This window comes from Chelonoidis abingdonii, chromosome 10 (assembly GCF_003597395.2).
Source record: "Chelonoidis abingdonii isolate Lonesome George chromosome 10, CheloAbing_2.0, whole genome shotgun sequence".
NCBI lineage: Eukaryota > Metazoa > Chordata > Testudines > Testudinidae > Chelonoidis > Chelonoidis abingdonii.
Window position 1 is genome coordinate 70347866 of NC_133778.1, and position 14599 is coordinate 70362464.

At 44.6% G+C, this 14599-nt stretch overlaps 1 protein-coding gene across 2 annotated transcripts in view; it reads left to right on the plus strand.

The window, feature by feature from the left end:
* ADCY5 (adenylate cyclase 5) overlaps positions 1–14599 on the plus strand; it is a 344948-nt gene that overhangs the window by 198118 nt on the left and 132231 nt on the right. For both annotated transcript variants that reach the window (XM_032797047.2, XM_032797048.2), the window contains exons 3-4: positions 1110–1259; positions 13223–13344. In XM_032797047.2, coding sequence (XP_032652938.1) covers positions 1110–1259; positions 13223–13344 — 272 coding nt within the window. The remainder of the gene's footprint in view (positions 1–1109; positions 1260–13222; positions 13345–14599) is intronic.

The window sequence follows — 14599 nt, forward strand, 5'->3', positions numbered from 1 at the left end:
GAGTAGAGGGCGGGCCCAGGTCCCTCCCTCTCCACTCCCCTCCTCCAAGGACACTAGGGGAGTGATTAAGAACTGGTTCAGAGGCAAGCAATAGTGCCCTGAACCTACCCCAGAGAAGAGAAAGCGCGAGACCCAGCAGAACAGTACCGGCAATTTGCCACAATATCTATGAGACTGTTACAGGTCTGATATTCTGTTCCCCTGGAAATAGGAGCTGTATTCACACAAGTCTGTCTTAATAGGAAAATACAGTATATTCTGGCTAACTCCCAAGCGGCTGATGGTACAGAAGCACAAAGTCACCTCTGGGAAGAATGCTTGTTTGCATATTACCGGTAGAACTGATTTGAAAATTTCTCTTAAAATGAAAAAATTCAACACAAATTCTTTTTTTGAAAATGTTTAGTTATTTTGTTTTCGTTCCAGCTCTAATTACCGATCAGAGAGATGTCATTATTTTACTGGGAAATACAGTCTCTGTGGAAACAACGGAGCAATGTAGCTCTTCCTACCTATTTGCACATTTATATATGTATATAACATATTATTGACCACATAAAGATGTGATCTGAAAATTATTATCATTCAACTCATTTTAAAGAGCTGAGACTGGGTGATAAAAAAAAATTCCCAGTTTTTAAAGTCAATTGAAATCTGAAGTTATTTCCTTGCAATAAGTGAACTCTATCTGGAATATGAAAGCTAATGTATCTTTCAAAGTATTTTCATGCCGTATATGCAGATGTTTTAAAACAGTAATAATTGAAATCTTCTTTCAGATTCTTCTGCATAATTCTGAACAGCCAAACATAGTCACATTAAAACCTCTTTATAAGTCTCTACCATAGTAGTTTTAAGACACTTGATTGCTATCAGAATTAGAGAAAACAATTTACATTAATGTGAAGAAATACACTTCTGAGGGCATGTGTAAAAGTTTATACTTCAAAGAACGGCACAGTAAAATGCACTGAAATGAAGAATACTAGACTCAGTCATGTGTTGGATTGTGGAATGATTCATATAACATGCTGAGCTTTTAAGTATTCTGTCTATTGTTCATGGTAGGTTTCCAAATTGTAATCATATGTTTCTCTTTTTTGTTGCAGCTGGTCTCCAATGTTCTCATCTTCTCCTGCACAAACATTGTAGGAGTGTGTACCCATTACCCAGCAGAGGTGTCTCAAAGACAAGCGTTCCAAGAGACCAGGGAGTGCATTCAGGCCAGGCTACATTCTCAAAGGGAGAACCAGCAACAGGTAAGAAGGAGAGTGACAAGAAATTTGAGAATGGAACTGCTGATTTGGAATTAGTCTGAAAATTGTTAATTTAGGGTCAGGTACAGAATGACCCTATGTGAAAATGCATCTCAGATGGCAGGGCAGGATTTGGGAAGATGGAGAAGAGAGCTCAGAGGAAACTTTGCACTGAGCTACCCTTATAGACCTGTTCAGGGGTGCCAACAAAATCCTGCTGTCTGTGCTGCCTATATGAAATGCACCCTAAGAAGAGGGTTTGCACACTCTTAGGCACCATTTAAGTCCCATCTAAGCCTATCTTGAGCACGAGTGGCATATGGGCCTTGTGCTGGCCCTCTGAACAGGGGATATCCTTCACCCTGTCATAAGTCCACAGCATGAGGATTTGTCAGTGCAGCAAATAGCATTTGGTAATGGTAGGGCTGTTGTTTTGCTCTTCTGCACGCATTAGCAGCTGGAGGCCAATCATGACAGAAATTGAGCAGTTTCCCATAGAGGGTGCTGCCCCAGTGCCTCCAAAGGCATTCTTCTATCTGTCTCTAGAGCAGGGGTCAGCAGCCTTTCAGAAGTGGTGTGTCGAGTCTTCATTTATTCACTCTAATTTAAGGTTTCGCGTGCCAGTCATACATTTTAATGTTTTTAGAAGATCTCTTGCTATAAGTCTATAATATATAACTAAACTATTGTTGTATGTAAAGTAAATAATGTTTTTAAAATGTTGAAGAAGCTTCATTTAAAATTAAATTAAAACGCAGAGCCCCCCGGATCATTGGCCAGGACCCAGGCAGTGTGAGTGCCACTAAAAATCAACTCATGTGTCGCGTCCAGCACGCGTGCCATAGGTTGCCTACCCCTGCTCTAGAGCATCCTCACTTCACATTGTGTGTGTGACATTGAACACAACACTACGGGCTTCTGCTAACTTACATTTTAGTTTTTAACCATTTTTAATGTCCTCACCTAGTGTCCTGTGTACTTTTGTTTGTTAGAAAAAGGCCTAATTGCTATCAGCACACAGTCTTGCTCTCAAGGGCTGTGGGCATATCTGTTTGCTAATACATTCTTTGGTTTTGCTACAATGAGTCTCTTACATCATAATAATTAGAGATGAAAAAACTTTTTAGGTCAGCTTGTCCATTCCCTTGATAATGTGAGACTCTGCCCTACAGTAAATTTTCCAGTCCAGTTTTAAATAACTCATGAAATGAGTTTTTCTGTGGCTTCCCTTGAGAAGTACCTTACAGTTTTGATTGTGAGTTCAGATAGGAGGGGAATGAATCAGTTGAAATGGCTGTGCATTTCTGTGAGTCATAAGGGCAACACAATTTTCACTATACTACTCTGCGTTAGCGCACCTGCAGCTGTAGATCTGGCCATGGACAGTGTTATTCTGGGCTACTTTTGGCCGACACGGGCAACGTGAAATGAAGTATGTATGTATACCTAAGCATATTTTATTTATTTTGACATCTGGTACATAAAGAGCATCTATTTCATGTACTAAGTGTAGAGTTGTCAGTAGTCTGGTTTTCGACTGGTATGCCTGGCCGAAAAGGGATCCTGACGGCTCCAATCATCACCGTGACCAGATCACTAAAAGTCTGATTGGTGGCACAGCAGGGCTAAGGCAGGCTTCCTGCCTGCCATGGCTTTGCGCAGCTCCTGGAAGCAACAGCATGTTCCCCCTTCTGGCTCCTACGCATAGGGGCAGCCAGGGGGCTCCACACGCTGTGCCCACCCCAAGCGCTGGCTCCGCAGCTCCTCCTGGCCAGGAATCATGGCCAATGGGAGCTGCAGGGGCGGTGCCTGCAGACGGGGCAGTGCACAGAGCTGCCTGGCTATGCCTCTGCATAGAAGCTGGAGCGAGGGACATGCTGCTGCTTCCAGGACCTGCCTGAGGTAAACGCCGCCCAGAGTCTGCATCCCTGACCCCCTCCCACACTCCAACCCCAAGTCCCAGCCCTGATCCCCCTCCCACCAGTCAGAGAAAAAACAGAGTTCTCACTCTCTGGTTGGGTGCAGCAAGTCAGATACTTTATTCTCTAGCAATTGCATAGAGGGAGAGCGTGCACTAGGACACAGGGTTTCCCCCACCTAGGCAGGTCTCGCTAAAGATAAACAATTAGAGCCAACATTTATAACTTTTTTACAGACAATAATGAGCAACAGCTGCATATTGTTTATACCTATTCCTTCTCTCTATCTTATTTCTCTCAACAATTTCTGCTATACTCAGCATTCCATTTTTATCTTAACACAAGGTCAAAACAACCTCTCTCACAGTTCTTTTCCACTTCCCTGACACAATCCTTGCTTCTACAAATCTCCCGTTGTTAGGATTACAGCTAGCCTGACTCTTGCTCACAGAGGGGACTGTTTGCATTGAAATCCCCTTCAAATCCTTGTCCGTTCTTTCTCTACTTCTACACACCCTCCGAACCCCTCGTCTCCAGCCCAGAGCACCCTCCTGCACCTCAAAACCCTCATTTCCAGCCCCGCCCAGAGCCCGCACCCCCCCCTCAGTCGGAGTCCTCACCCCAATCCCCTGCCACAGCCCTGATCCCCATCCCGCCCTTCAAACCCCTCGGTCCAAGCCTGGAACCCCCTTCCGCACCCCAAATCCCTCATCCTTAGCCCCACCCCAGAGCCCCTACCCCAGCTAGAGCGCCCACCCCCTTCTGCATCCCAACCCTCTGCGCCAGCCTGGTGGAAATGAGTGAGTGAGTGTGGGGAGAGCAAGTGACAGAGGAATGGGGGATGGAGTGAGTGGGAGGAGGGGCCTCAGAGAAGGGGCAGAGCAGGGGGTGGAGCAAGGGTGTTTGATTTGTGCGAGTAGAAAGTTAGCAACCATAACTAAGTGACTTTTACGCAAACTAAAAATACAGTCACGGTAAGATAAAACAGGCAGCCTCTCCTACCAGCAAGTCCCCAAACTAGAAAAATGTTTTACCTACAAACACCAGATGTCAACAAGCCTCTCCCTCCCTCAAAACCCTGGCAAACAGATGGGCTTTGCAGCATATCCTGAAGTTTGGGCTACTTTAGATCAGGCTTTGCAAAGTCAAGAGGCCCTCATGGAGAACGCCCTGTTAGCAGATCCCTCCCTTTTAAATCGAGGAGAATCCAGCTGGAAAGTCTCCCCAGTTACGATGCATGGCGGGAGAGGCAGTCCAGTTTATAGGTCAAAAATAGAAACCCCATTTCATGAGTTTAGAGGTTTATAGGTCAAAAAACAACAGCTTAAGCTCCACCCAGAAACCCAGCAGCAGCCAGTGCAGGTCCTAGAATGCTCATCTCACAGCAAGACAGCTTGTTCAGTAAGTTTGCTACTTCATCCTGTACTGATTTCCCAGCTCGTTTAAGGTGTATCCCCTGTAAAATGCATTGTTGTAATCTTGTCTTCGGGTGACAAGACATGAATCAGTCTCCAGACTAGGCATAGATAAAAAATATCCATCCAGGCCAACTGCTGCTATAAGATTATCTAACAGAACATCCATCAGAATCTGACACTACTAACACATGCTATATGGGAGAGAACGCTGTATAAGATGGAATGCTTGTCTCTCTCAACAGCTGAAGCTGGTCCAATAAAATTTATTACCTCACCCACCTTCTAGTGATTTGATTATCCACTATAACCTAGCGAGGAATAGTACATGAGGTTAACATTAGTGGAATGGAATAAAGAATTCTTAACTGAAATTGCACACCCTAAACAACCTCCAACAAGTGTGTATTTTCTAAGGATTAGAGGAAGGGACTTGGGCCTGGTCTACACTACGTGTTTAAACCAAATTTAGCAGCATTAAACCAATTTAACCCTGCACCCGTCCACACAACAGGCCTTATATCGATATAAGGGGTCCTTTAAATCGGTTTCTGTAACCTCCTCCCGACGAGAGGAAGTACGGCTGAAATCAGTAATTCACCATGTCGGAGTTAGGCACTGTGGCTGCAATTCGACGGTATTGGCGCTCCGGGCGTTCCCACAGTGCACCCATTCGTGACCCACTCGGAAAAGCCAATCTGACACTTTGGATGCAGCTGGCAAGGGTAGACAGGAAACAGCCCTGCAAGACTTTTTGATTTATTTCTGTTTGCCCCCAGCGTGGAGCTCCGATCAGGCATGGGGCATGCAGTCCCAATCAAACGAGCTCCAGCATGGAACCGCGTACGGGAGATTACTGAGCTGATCGCTGTATGGGGAGACAAATCTGTTCTATCAGAAGCTCCGTTACAGAAGACGAAATGACAAAGCATGTTGAAAAAATCTCCAGGCTATGAATAGACAGAGGCCACAAGCACAGTGCTGTGTGCAAGCTACTGGAAAGCCCCGAATCAAAATGACGCTCATCCGGAGGGGGAGGGGTATCGAGGACTCCACTATCACAGTCCCGCAGTCTCCGAAAGCATTTGCATTCTTGTACCGAGCTCCCAGCGCCTGTAGGTCAAACACATTGTTCGGTGGTTACGGGTATATCTTGTCAATTTAGTCCCCTCCCCTCCCAGAAAAGAAAAGGGAAAAAAATCGTTTCTTGACTTTTTTTCAATGTCACTATGTCAATCTGCTGCTGCTGGGTAGATCGGTGCTCGCGGCACTGAGAGCAGCATCTCTCCCCCTGCCCTCCCGTGGCAACGGTAAGTACAAAATGATGAATAGCCGTCTTCATCATCCGTGAGTGCTCCTGGCTGGCCTTGGGAGGTTCGGCTGGGGGCACCTGGCGTTAAAATAGGAAGACTCCCAGTTATTCCCCGAGATGGTACAGAACGACTGGTAACCACTCTTACCATCATAGCAACTGGGAGCGGAGCTCCATCAGCCCCCCTTCATGGCTAAAGAAAAGATTCTGTATCTGCCTGGACTATCAAGCAGCGAGAGGCTGGGTCCTCTCCCCTGCATCGTTCGTAATGTCCTGCCTGACTACATACAGCCTGAGCTGCTCCCCTCATTTTATCTCACCTAAAAACTCAGTGTTTTCTTTATTCCTGCATTCTTTATACTTTATCACAACAAATTGCGGGACACTTGCCCACGGTAGCCACCAGGAAGTTGGGGGAGGACGGAAGCAACGTGGTGGGGTTGTTGCGGGGCACCCTCTAGAATGGCAATGCAGCCTCATCAATCTTCTGCGGTGATCTGAAACATGGAGCGGCTGTGCGCTCTGGTTCCTGTAAAACTGGTTCTCGTAGTACACTGCCCCATAGGTTCAGGCGGACCTCGACTCTAATTTTTAGATAAAACATCAACGGAGGGAATGCCTCCGGGAGTCATTCCATTTTTTGTCTTTGCGCCTGCCCCGGCCGATCTCAGCGAAGGCCAGCAGGGAGACCAAGATGAAGCAGCAACGTAACAGAACTGACTGATAACCGTATTCATCGCGCAATTCAATGCCATGGCAAACGTCGAAGAGCTGATAACCGTCATCTCAATAACCAATTTACGTGCTGCAGACGGTACAGAAGGATGGTATACCGTCTCTGCTATCCTGTGCAGCCAATGAATATTGATGTGTAGCACTGCAGTACCATATCCCCCTTATCAGCAGTATCAGTACACATTACGGTGACAGTGGCCAACAAGGCAAGCAGGGCTCATGGTTGCCATGCCATGGCGTCGCCAGGGCAATCCGGGAAAAAGGGCGCGAATGATTGAGTCTGCCGTTGCTTCATCGGAGTAGGAATGAGTGACGACATTCTACCAATATCCGCGACACTGTTTTGCTACCATCATGCATTGGGAATCTCAACCCAGAATTCCAATGGCGGGGAGACTGTGGGAATATGAATAGTAAGGGATAGCTATGCACAGTACAACACTCCAGAAATCAACGCTAGCCTCGGACCATGGACGCACACCACCGAATTATTGTGCTTTGTGTGGCCGCGTGCACTCGACTTTATACAATCTGTTTTACAAAACCGATTTATGTAAAATCAGAATAATCCTGTAGTGTAGACGTACCCTTGAAGTCAGGCCTACAGGCATCTGCTCCCAGCATTACTAATTTTGTGGCCATGAACAAGTCACTCGCCCTATCTGTCAAACAGGTATAATTATTTTATGAATACCTATTTCACAAGCAGGTTCACAGGTTTAAATAATTACTGTTTGTAAGTGCTTTGGGGTCATCATGGGAAAGTGCAACATACTACTAATTAGTAGTATTAGCTAGTAATATAGGTATGTTATCTAGTTATACATAGCTAGCTGGAGAGCGAGAGAGAGACCTATCTGTAATTCTGTATCTTTATCTCGTATATCGTTGTATAAAAATCAAGGACATGTATATAATTTGTACTTATTTCTCTCCTCCTGTTTGACTACTGCCAACATAAGTATAGCAAGGCAATACTATTTGCCTGGCCAATACATGCTGAATGATATTACAGTTAGGATGACAGTGTTTCATTAGAGATCTCAGTGAAATTTAAAGCTAGACCCTATTTGTGTTGTGTTTTATTGTGTATGTTCTTAACCAGTTACATAAAATGAAGGTGTCTAACTGGTACCAGTAAATTGTATTGAACTGTGCTTAGATTAGTTATTAAATGAAGGCTATTACTACTCCATGTATTTGTATGAGATGGCAAGCTATATCTGGGTAAGTGTAACCTGTTCACTGGTTGATGATGATGCTTTGCGTTTTCTACCTGAGGATCTCAAAATACTTCAAAAGCATCAATAGATTGAGCCTAAAATCCCTGTGATGTAGGGAAATATTAGTATTCTCCTTTCACAGATGGGGAAAGTAGACAGATTAAAGAACATTCTGAAAGTTGCCTAGGAAGTCTGTGGCAGTGCTAGTAACATAGCCTTGGTCTTCTGATCACCATTGTGGTGCTGTAAGCACAAGATCATCTTTCTGCCCTTATGGACCTACGGAGGGTGTCACAAGCCTATAAGATGTCCCTGGGTTAAGGAGTAGAGCTTTACAAATACCTGATTTTTTTTTATTTGCTCACTGATGTGGAAATAATAAAAAAAATTGCAACTTTTTGATGAACCAAGAAGTTGAAAAAAAACTGGGTGGGGTTACTGAGTGGGGGGGTTACATTTTTAAATAAAACTGAAGAAAATTTACAAAAGAAAAGTAGTTTCAAATAAAAAATTTTAAAACATTTAGTTTTGAAAATATTGGAACAAAACACTTCAATTTCTTCCAATTTTTTAAGTGAATTGGGCAAATTCAACACCAATTCACAAAATGTATTGATCAGCTAGAAACTGCATTTTTTAGCCAAAAAATAAAAAGTTTTTGTAAAAAAAGAATTTGCCCAGCTCTATTAAGGAGTTATCTGACAGATGTGTAGGATTAGCAGCTTCTGCACATCTGAGGGTGTCCATTACAATTATTATCTGAGAAGCAATGGTGTGTGCACCAATGTGCCTTGGTTATTCCATTAAATAAATGAAATATATTGTGCTTTTGTGCTCATGACATGCATTAGTGTCAGAAGCACAAGTATAATTGATGTGCAAGTAGCTAAAGTTTCTTCTTTTGTTATTCAAGCACGCAGGCACAGATGATGCAGACCTCTTTTTATCATGTATTTTCAAGCACCGCAGTACCTTCTCTCAGTTGCTACAGTTTTGAGCTGTGCCTGATAGTGATCCCTCATGAATTTTGTTCCATATTGTTGGTACAGATGAAGGGACTGGTGATGGGAATCGAGCCCTGACAATGTACATTAAAGGACAAGTAAATACAGTGCAACACTCTGGATTGTAAAAATTTCTCTAGTGAGTGCATTGCACATATCAACAAGTTTGCTCTCTTACAGTTCTTACAGAATTAGTTATGCTGTACTTGGACGCAAGTAAATAGGCAACAGTAAGTGTCATAAGTAGATAGGTAAGGGTTAATTTTCTTTTACCTGTAAGGGTGAACAAAGGGGGAACCAAGCACCTGACCAGAGGACCAATCAGAGAACTGGATTTTTTTTTAAAGTCTGGGAGGGAAAGGAACTCGGGGTCTTTTTGTTTTCCTCGGCTGTGAGTAAACAAGCTTTTCTTCTAACTCCATCTTCCTTCAAATATTCTACTATCAGGTGTGAGTACAAAGGAAACAAAGTAATAGGCTGTTATGTACTTTGGTTTGTAATTACATGTGTGTTGATTTTGCTGACTGGTTTAATTGGGCTATCTTTTTAAACAGGCTGTTTTTCCTATTTCTTTATAAGCATATCCCTGTATGAGGTTTCTTACTGCAAGAGTGTTAATATATGTAGTTCGTTCTTTTTTATATCAAAAGTTTTTCTTTTAAAACTTGTGGGAGTTTCTTTTCCTATTGAGGCAAAGGGGAGAGACCATTTCTGTGCCCGGAGCTCTGTTTACATCTGTGGACAGGCTGCGGGGAGGGAAAAGCCCGTGCTCTGTGGGTTACTTCCTATTGTCAGGCGGGAAAAAGTTACGGGGAAAGACAGAGAAGAGAGTCAGCTCTGTTCCTGTGCTTAAAGGCTTATCTCCTTGTGAGACGGAGACAAGTTCTTGTGTTGTGATGTAAAGAGATTGCATCAATTCCCTCAGGTTGCTCAAGCGGAAAACGGAGAGAGACGGAGAAGGAGGGGAGATCATTCCTTTGCCGGTAGACTCACTACTTCTGAGTCTTGGGGGTCCTCCCAGGGAATGTGGGAGGCCAGAGAGGGGTCCCCAAGTGAATTTGGGGAACCCAGGCTGATAGTAGCCTCAATACTATCTGGTGGCAGCGAAATAAGATCCAAGCTGGGTATAAGCTTGGGGAGGTTCACAGTAAGCACCCAGATTTTGTACGCTAAGGTCCAGATCTGGGACAGACGTTTACCACAGTAAGACAAAAATATGAGTTACAAACCAGAACTGCATTTTATAATTGAATGAACTATGGAAAAGAGGGTGATGTGAGCAATTAGTACAAGAGCATTGACCCCTCTGAGTCATGATTGCAGTTTGATCCGTGGAGTTCTGTGTTGTTAGGAGTTAATGATCTATTGAATAAGGTTATGGACCTTCATTTAAACTAGATTATGACTGTGTGGTTGGTGAAGGAGACAATTGCTTTCCTCCATGCTATGTAGTAGCAATTGTCATGCAGGCAAAAGAGATGGTATGGACGGGCAGACTGTATAAATCTTTGTGATTCTACTGTGTTGCCAGAAATCTTGTCTCTTGCCTGCAGATTAGACTACTTTTGAATTGGACCAACAAAATAGATGTCCATATTTTAATCTGCCTTTTTCTTGTAGAAAAAAATTCCTTAAACTAAAAGAATTTTGAGGTGAAATCAGAAAACAAAAGGCAAATAAAGGATTTAGGCAAAACTGTATTGTATCTGGGTCTAATTCTAACAACACACACAAAACACTGCCATCCATACACATGCACATTTACATTCTGCAACTTCTGCATAAAAATTACTACCAGATTTAGGCTGATCACAGGCTACATAGATGGCCAGGTCACATAGGCTTTTCTCTGATATTTAGGAAAAGTTGTCCCACACCCATCAGTTGTAATGTGACACAATAGCTCACTTTCTTAAGGTACAAAACTAAATAGCGAACAACATACAAAGAAATTTTTGAAAGCTACACTGAGCCCATTTTAATCTTTAAAACACAAAAATATTACTAATGAACAAGGATGCACCTTAGTTCATAGAATATCACAGGGTTGGAAGGGACCTCCGGAGGTCATCTAGTCCAACTCCCTGCTCAGGGTAGGATCAGTCCCTGGACAGATTTTTGCCTTAGATCTCTAAATGGCCCCCTCAAACATTGAACTCACAACTCTGGGTTTAGCAGGCTAATGCTTAAACCACTGAGCTATTCAGGATGAGGGTAGAGAGATGTGAATTGTGGGTGATGGAAGGTAGGTAATGGAGGTAATGTCACTGTATGCATGTATGTTTACTGTGCCTTATGCAGCTGTTTCCTGATCCTAATTGAGGTTTTCAGGTGCTACAGTAACATTACTGCTAACAGTGTGTTTACTCATGGGGGAATTCTGCGCCACTGTGCATGTGCAGAATTTATGGCCCTGCAGATTTCTTTGCTTCTCTGCAGAAAAATGACTTTCTGATGGGGAAGCCACAAGAGCAGTCATGCAGCTCTCCCCAGCAGTATGTTTTGGGTGCCCAAGGCTGCTGGCAGAGAGGTAAATAACTGTGGTGCAGGAAGCAGGACTGGGGAAGACCTGGCTGGTGGCTCCTCCCTGCACTGGGCTTACCTGCTAGTCCCTGCTGGGCTGGGGAGGACAGGACTTTCTCTTCCCCTACATGGCATCCAGGGCTGGGTCAGACCCACCCCCCAGATTTTTCCCCCAGCCTGCAGGAAGCTCTGCTAACTCCCCACCTCCACCCCGCTTCCTGTACCCATTGCTCCTCAGCTGCAGGGGGAGGGATCCCTGTACAGGGAGCTGCTCTCCCATCTGCCCAACCCCCATGCATCCAGATCCCCTCATACCCAGACCCTCCCACCTTGCCTCACCTCCCCCCTGCAATTAAAACCCCACTCCCTCTGCACTACCCCACCAAGCCCCAACCAGCTGCACCTGGATTCCCACCCCATTCCCCCAGCATCTGGACCCCCACAGTACCCCCCATATCCAGACCCCCCTGCTGAGCCCCATCCCTATCCACACAACCACCTTCACCTGGACCCCCCTGAAGAATCCCATTACCATTGCACCCAGAACCTCCTCCAACAAGCTCCTGAGTATCCAGATCCCACCCACACCTGATCCCCCACTGAATCTCCTGCACCCAGATTGGCCCCCACAGAAACCTCTCAACGCACACCTGGTATGGAGGGGTAGCACCTTGGGGTGTGTCTAATATATAGAGATATACCTATCTCATAAAGCTGGAAGGGACCCCAAAATGTCAGTGAGTCCAGCCCCCTGCCTTCACTAGCAGGACCAAGTACTGATTTTTGCCCCAGATCTCTAATTGGCCCCCTCAAGGATTGAGTTCATAACCCTGGGTTTAGCAGGCCAATGCTCAAACCACTGAGCTATCCCTCCCCACCTCCTGGTTCTTGTGCTGTGTCAGGGTTGGGTGCAGCCTCACAGCTGAGTCCATGTCCCTAGGGGCAGCGACTGCATAGTGATCTACCACCTCTGGGCAGCCAGTGGCCTGTGCTCCCCAGTGCCATGCTTGAGCCTCCACATTGATTTGACAAATAACATTTGCAGAATTTTTAATTCTGGAGGGGCCGAATTTTTTATTTTTTGGTGCAGAATGCCCTCAGGAGTGTGTGTTGTACAGCTGGGCCAACTTCTCCTGCCAGTTTTATTGGTACAACCCTTCCCTGCCCTATTGCTTGTAGTGAGGAACGCTGCCTTTGAGAGTTAGATTATGCTCTGCCTGTTACAGGTTAGTGAAATAAAATGGGACTCTTAAATGGATTTCAGGGGAACTGGGAAATCAGTCCTGTAGCCTTATGGCCAACGAAGAACCCTGTAATGGTGCATGGTTTGTATAATGAGACTTCCAAGTCTACATTTTACATGAGGCTTTGTCACTCCTGCTGCCTGTGAATGTGTTCAGCTAGTAATACTGCTCTTTAAAAAGCCCCTCAGTACTTTGCAGTGACTGCCGGTCTGTGTAATGAAGTCCCTGCTGTTTTGGAGCCCCCTGCTGAAATGCAAACTTGGGTACTATACAGACTTGGGCACTGAGGCAGCTGCCTCCATATGGCTCTTTCATCTGGAAGAATCTGCAACTGTGGATAGCATATACAGTGGATCTGGCATGAAGGTTAATTTACTTTCCCTTTGATATTGTGTTCATATTTTTCTGAGTGGGACAGGACCCCCAGTGCCTCGATGGCAGAACTGGCTGCTGCATTTATGGAGACCATTCCTCTTGCTTTTGCTCCTCGGTCACTGAACTGATGGCTTCGTTTCTCTCCGATAAGAAACAACGTGTGTTTGTTAACTGGGAAGCAGGTGTTTTAATTGGTTCATCTGTCTGACTCAACAGGAGCGGCTCCTGCTCTCTGTACTTCCTCGTCACGTTGCCATGGAGATGAAAGCCGACATTAATGCCAAACAGGAGGATATGATGTTTCATAAGATCTACATCCAGAAGCACGACAATGTCAGGTAAGAACTGCTGACTGAATTCCAGCTGGTAATGGAAGTAGGGGGCCATACTGAGCCCCACCTCTTAGTTACAGAGAATCAAAGTAGCAGGGGGCAGGGACACACAATCCAAAATAAGTAACAGCTAGAAAATTGAATTAAAAAGCAGCACCAACAAACATCAGTGAGTTTGTGTGTGGGATGGGATGGCAGCATCCTCTGTATCTGCAACATCTTCCTTTTAGGAAGTAGTTTCTACTATATCCCTCTTCCAAGAACTTTTCCTAGAATCCTTCACACTTTTTGGAAAGGTGCTGGGAAGTCACGTGTTGTTTGGTTGCTTGTTTAATTATCGAGTAAACTATCCCAGTTACCCCAAATTGCACTCCTTTCTGGCTTGCAGCACCTCTTTAAATGACTTGAATATTCATCACTAGCCTTAAACAACAAGCTTTGTAATCAGTGAGAACCAGCTCCTAGCAGCTACTCCGTTAGCAGACAGCGCACCCATGTTCCACAGCTCCCTGGTCTGGCCCTTTAGAGAAGGTCCCACAAGAAGCAGGCACTGAATCTATGGCAAGCAGTGCACAATCAAATACAATGTTTGTATTGCTGAGAGGAAGCCCAGTCTTGCAAGTTTCTAAGCACCCTCACTCCCAGTGATTTCCAGGAAAGCTGGGGTTCTTCATCAGATCATGTGTTTGGGCTTTTTATGAGCATTGGGAGATACAGCAGCAGCCTGGCTAGAGAGAGAGGACCGCTTGGCATCGATTCATGTGTCTGGGAGAACAGAGAGGGGAAGATAAGAAATATTAATTTATCTTGCCATTTCTAAAGGAGCAAAATCTGATGCCCATGGGATGTTGATGAATAATTTAATTTTGATGTGATTTATCTCTTCCGCAGTAATCTCTCCTGTGTGGGGTTATTTTGGCCTTTGTTGAGCCAGACTCTGAAGTGGTTTGGTAGCTTTCTTCCAGCCATGACGCTAGATAAACTAGGGAACCTTCCCTCTCATCAATGCCCCACAGGATAGATTATATATGTTACTCAAATGAGACAGTTTTTCCCAACAACTTGTGTGACATGATTTACTGCCCTGATTTGTGTTTGGCATCCAATGCAATTTATAACTTGATATTTGGTAACAAACTAATAAAATTAAAATAGTTTTACTGTGTCTCTAATTTATGTACTGTCCTCTGTGATTAGTAATTGATTACTATTTGTGTTACCATGGCACCTGGAAGCCCCTAGCTATTGCGCTAGCTTCTGT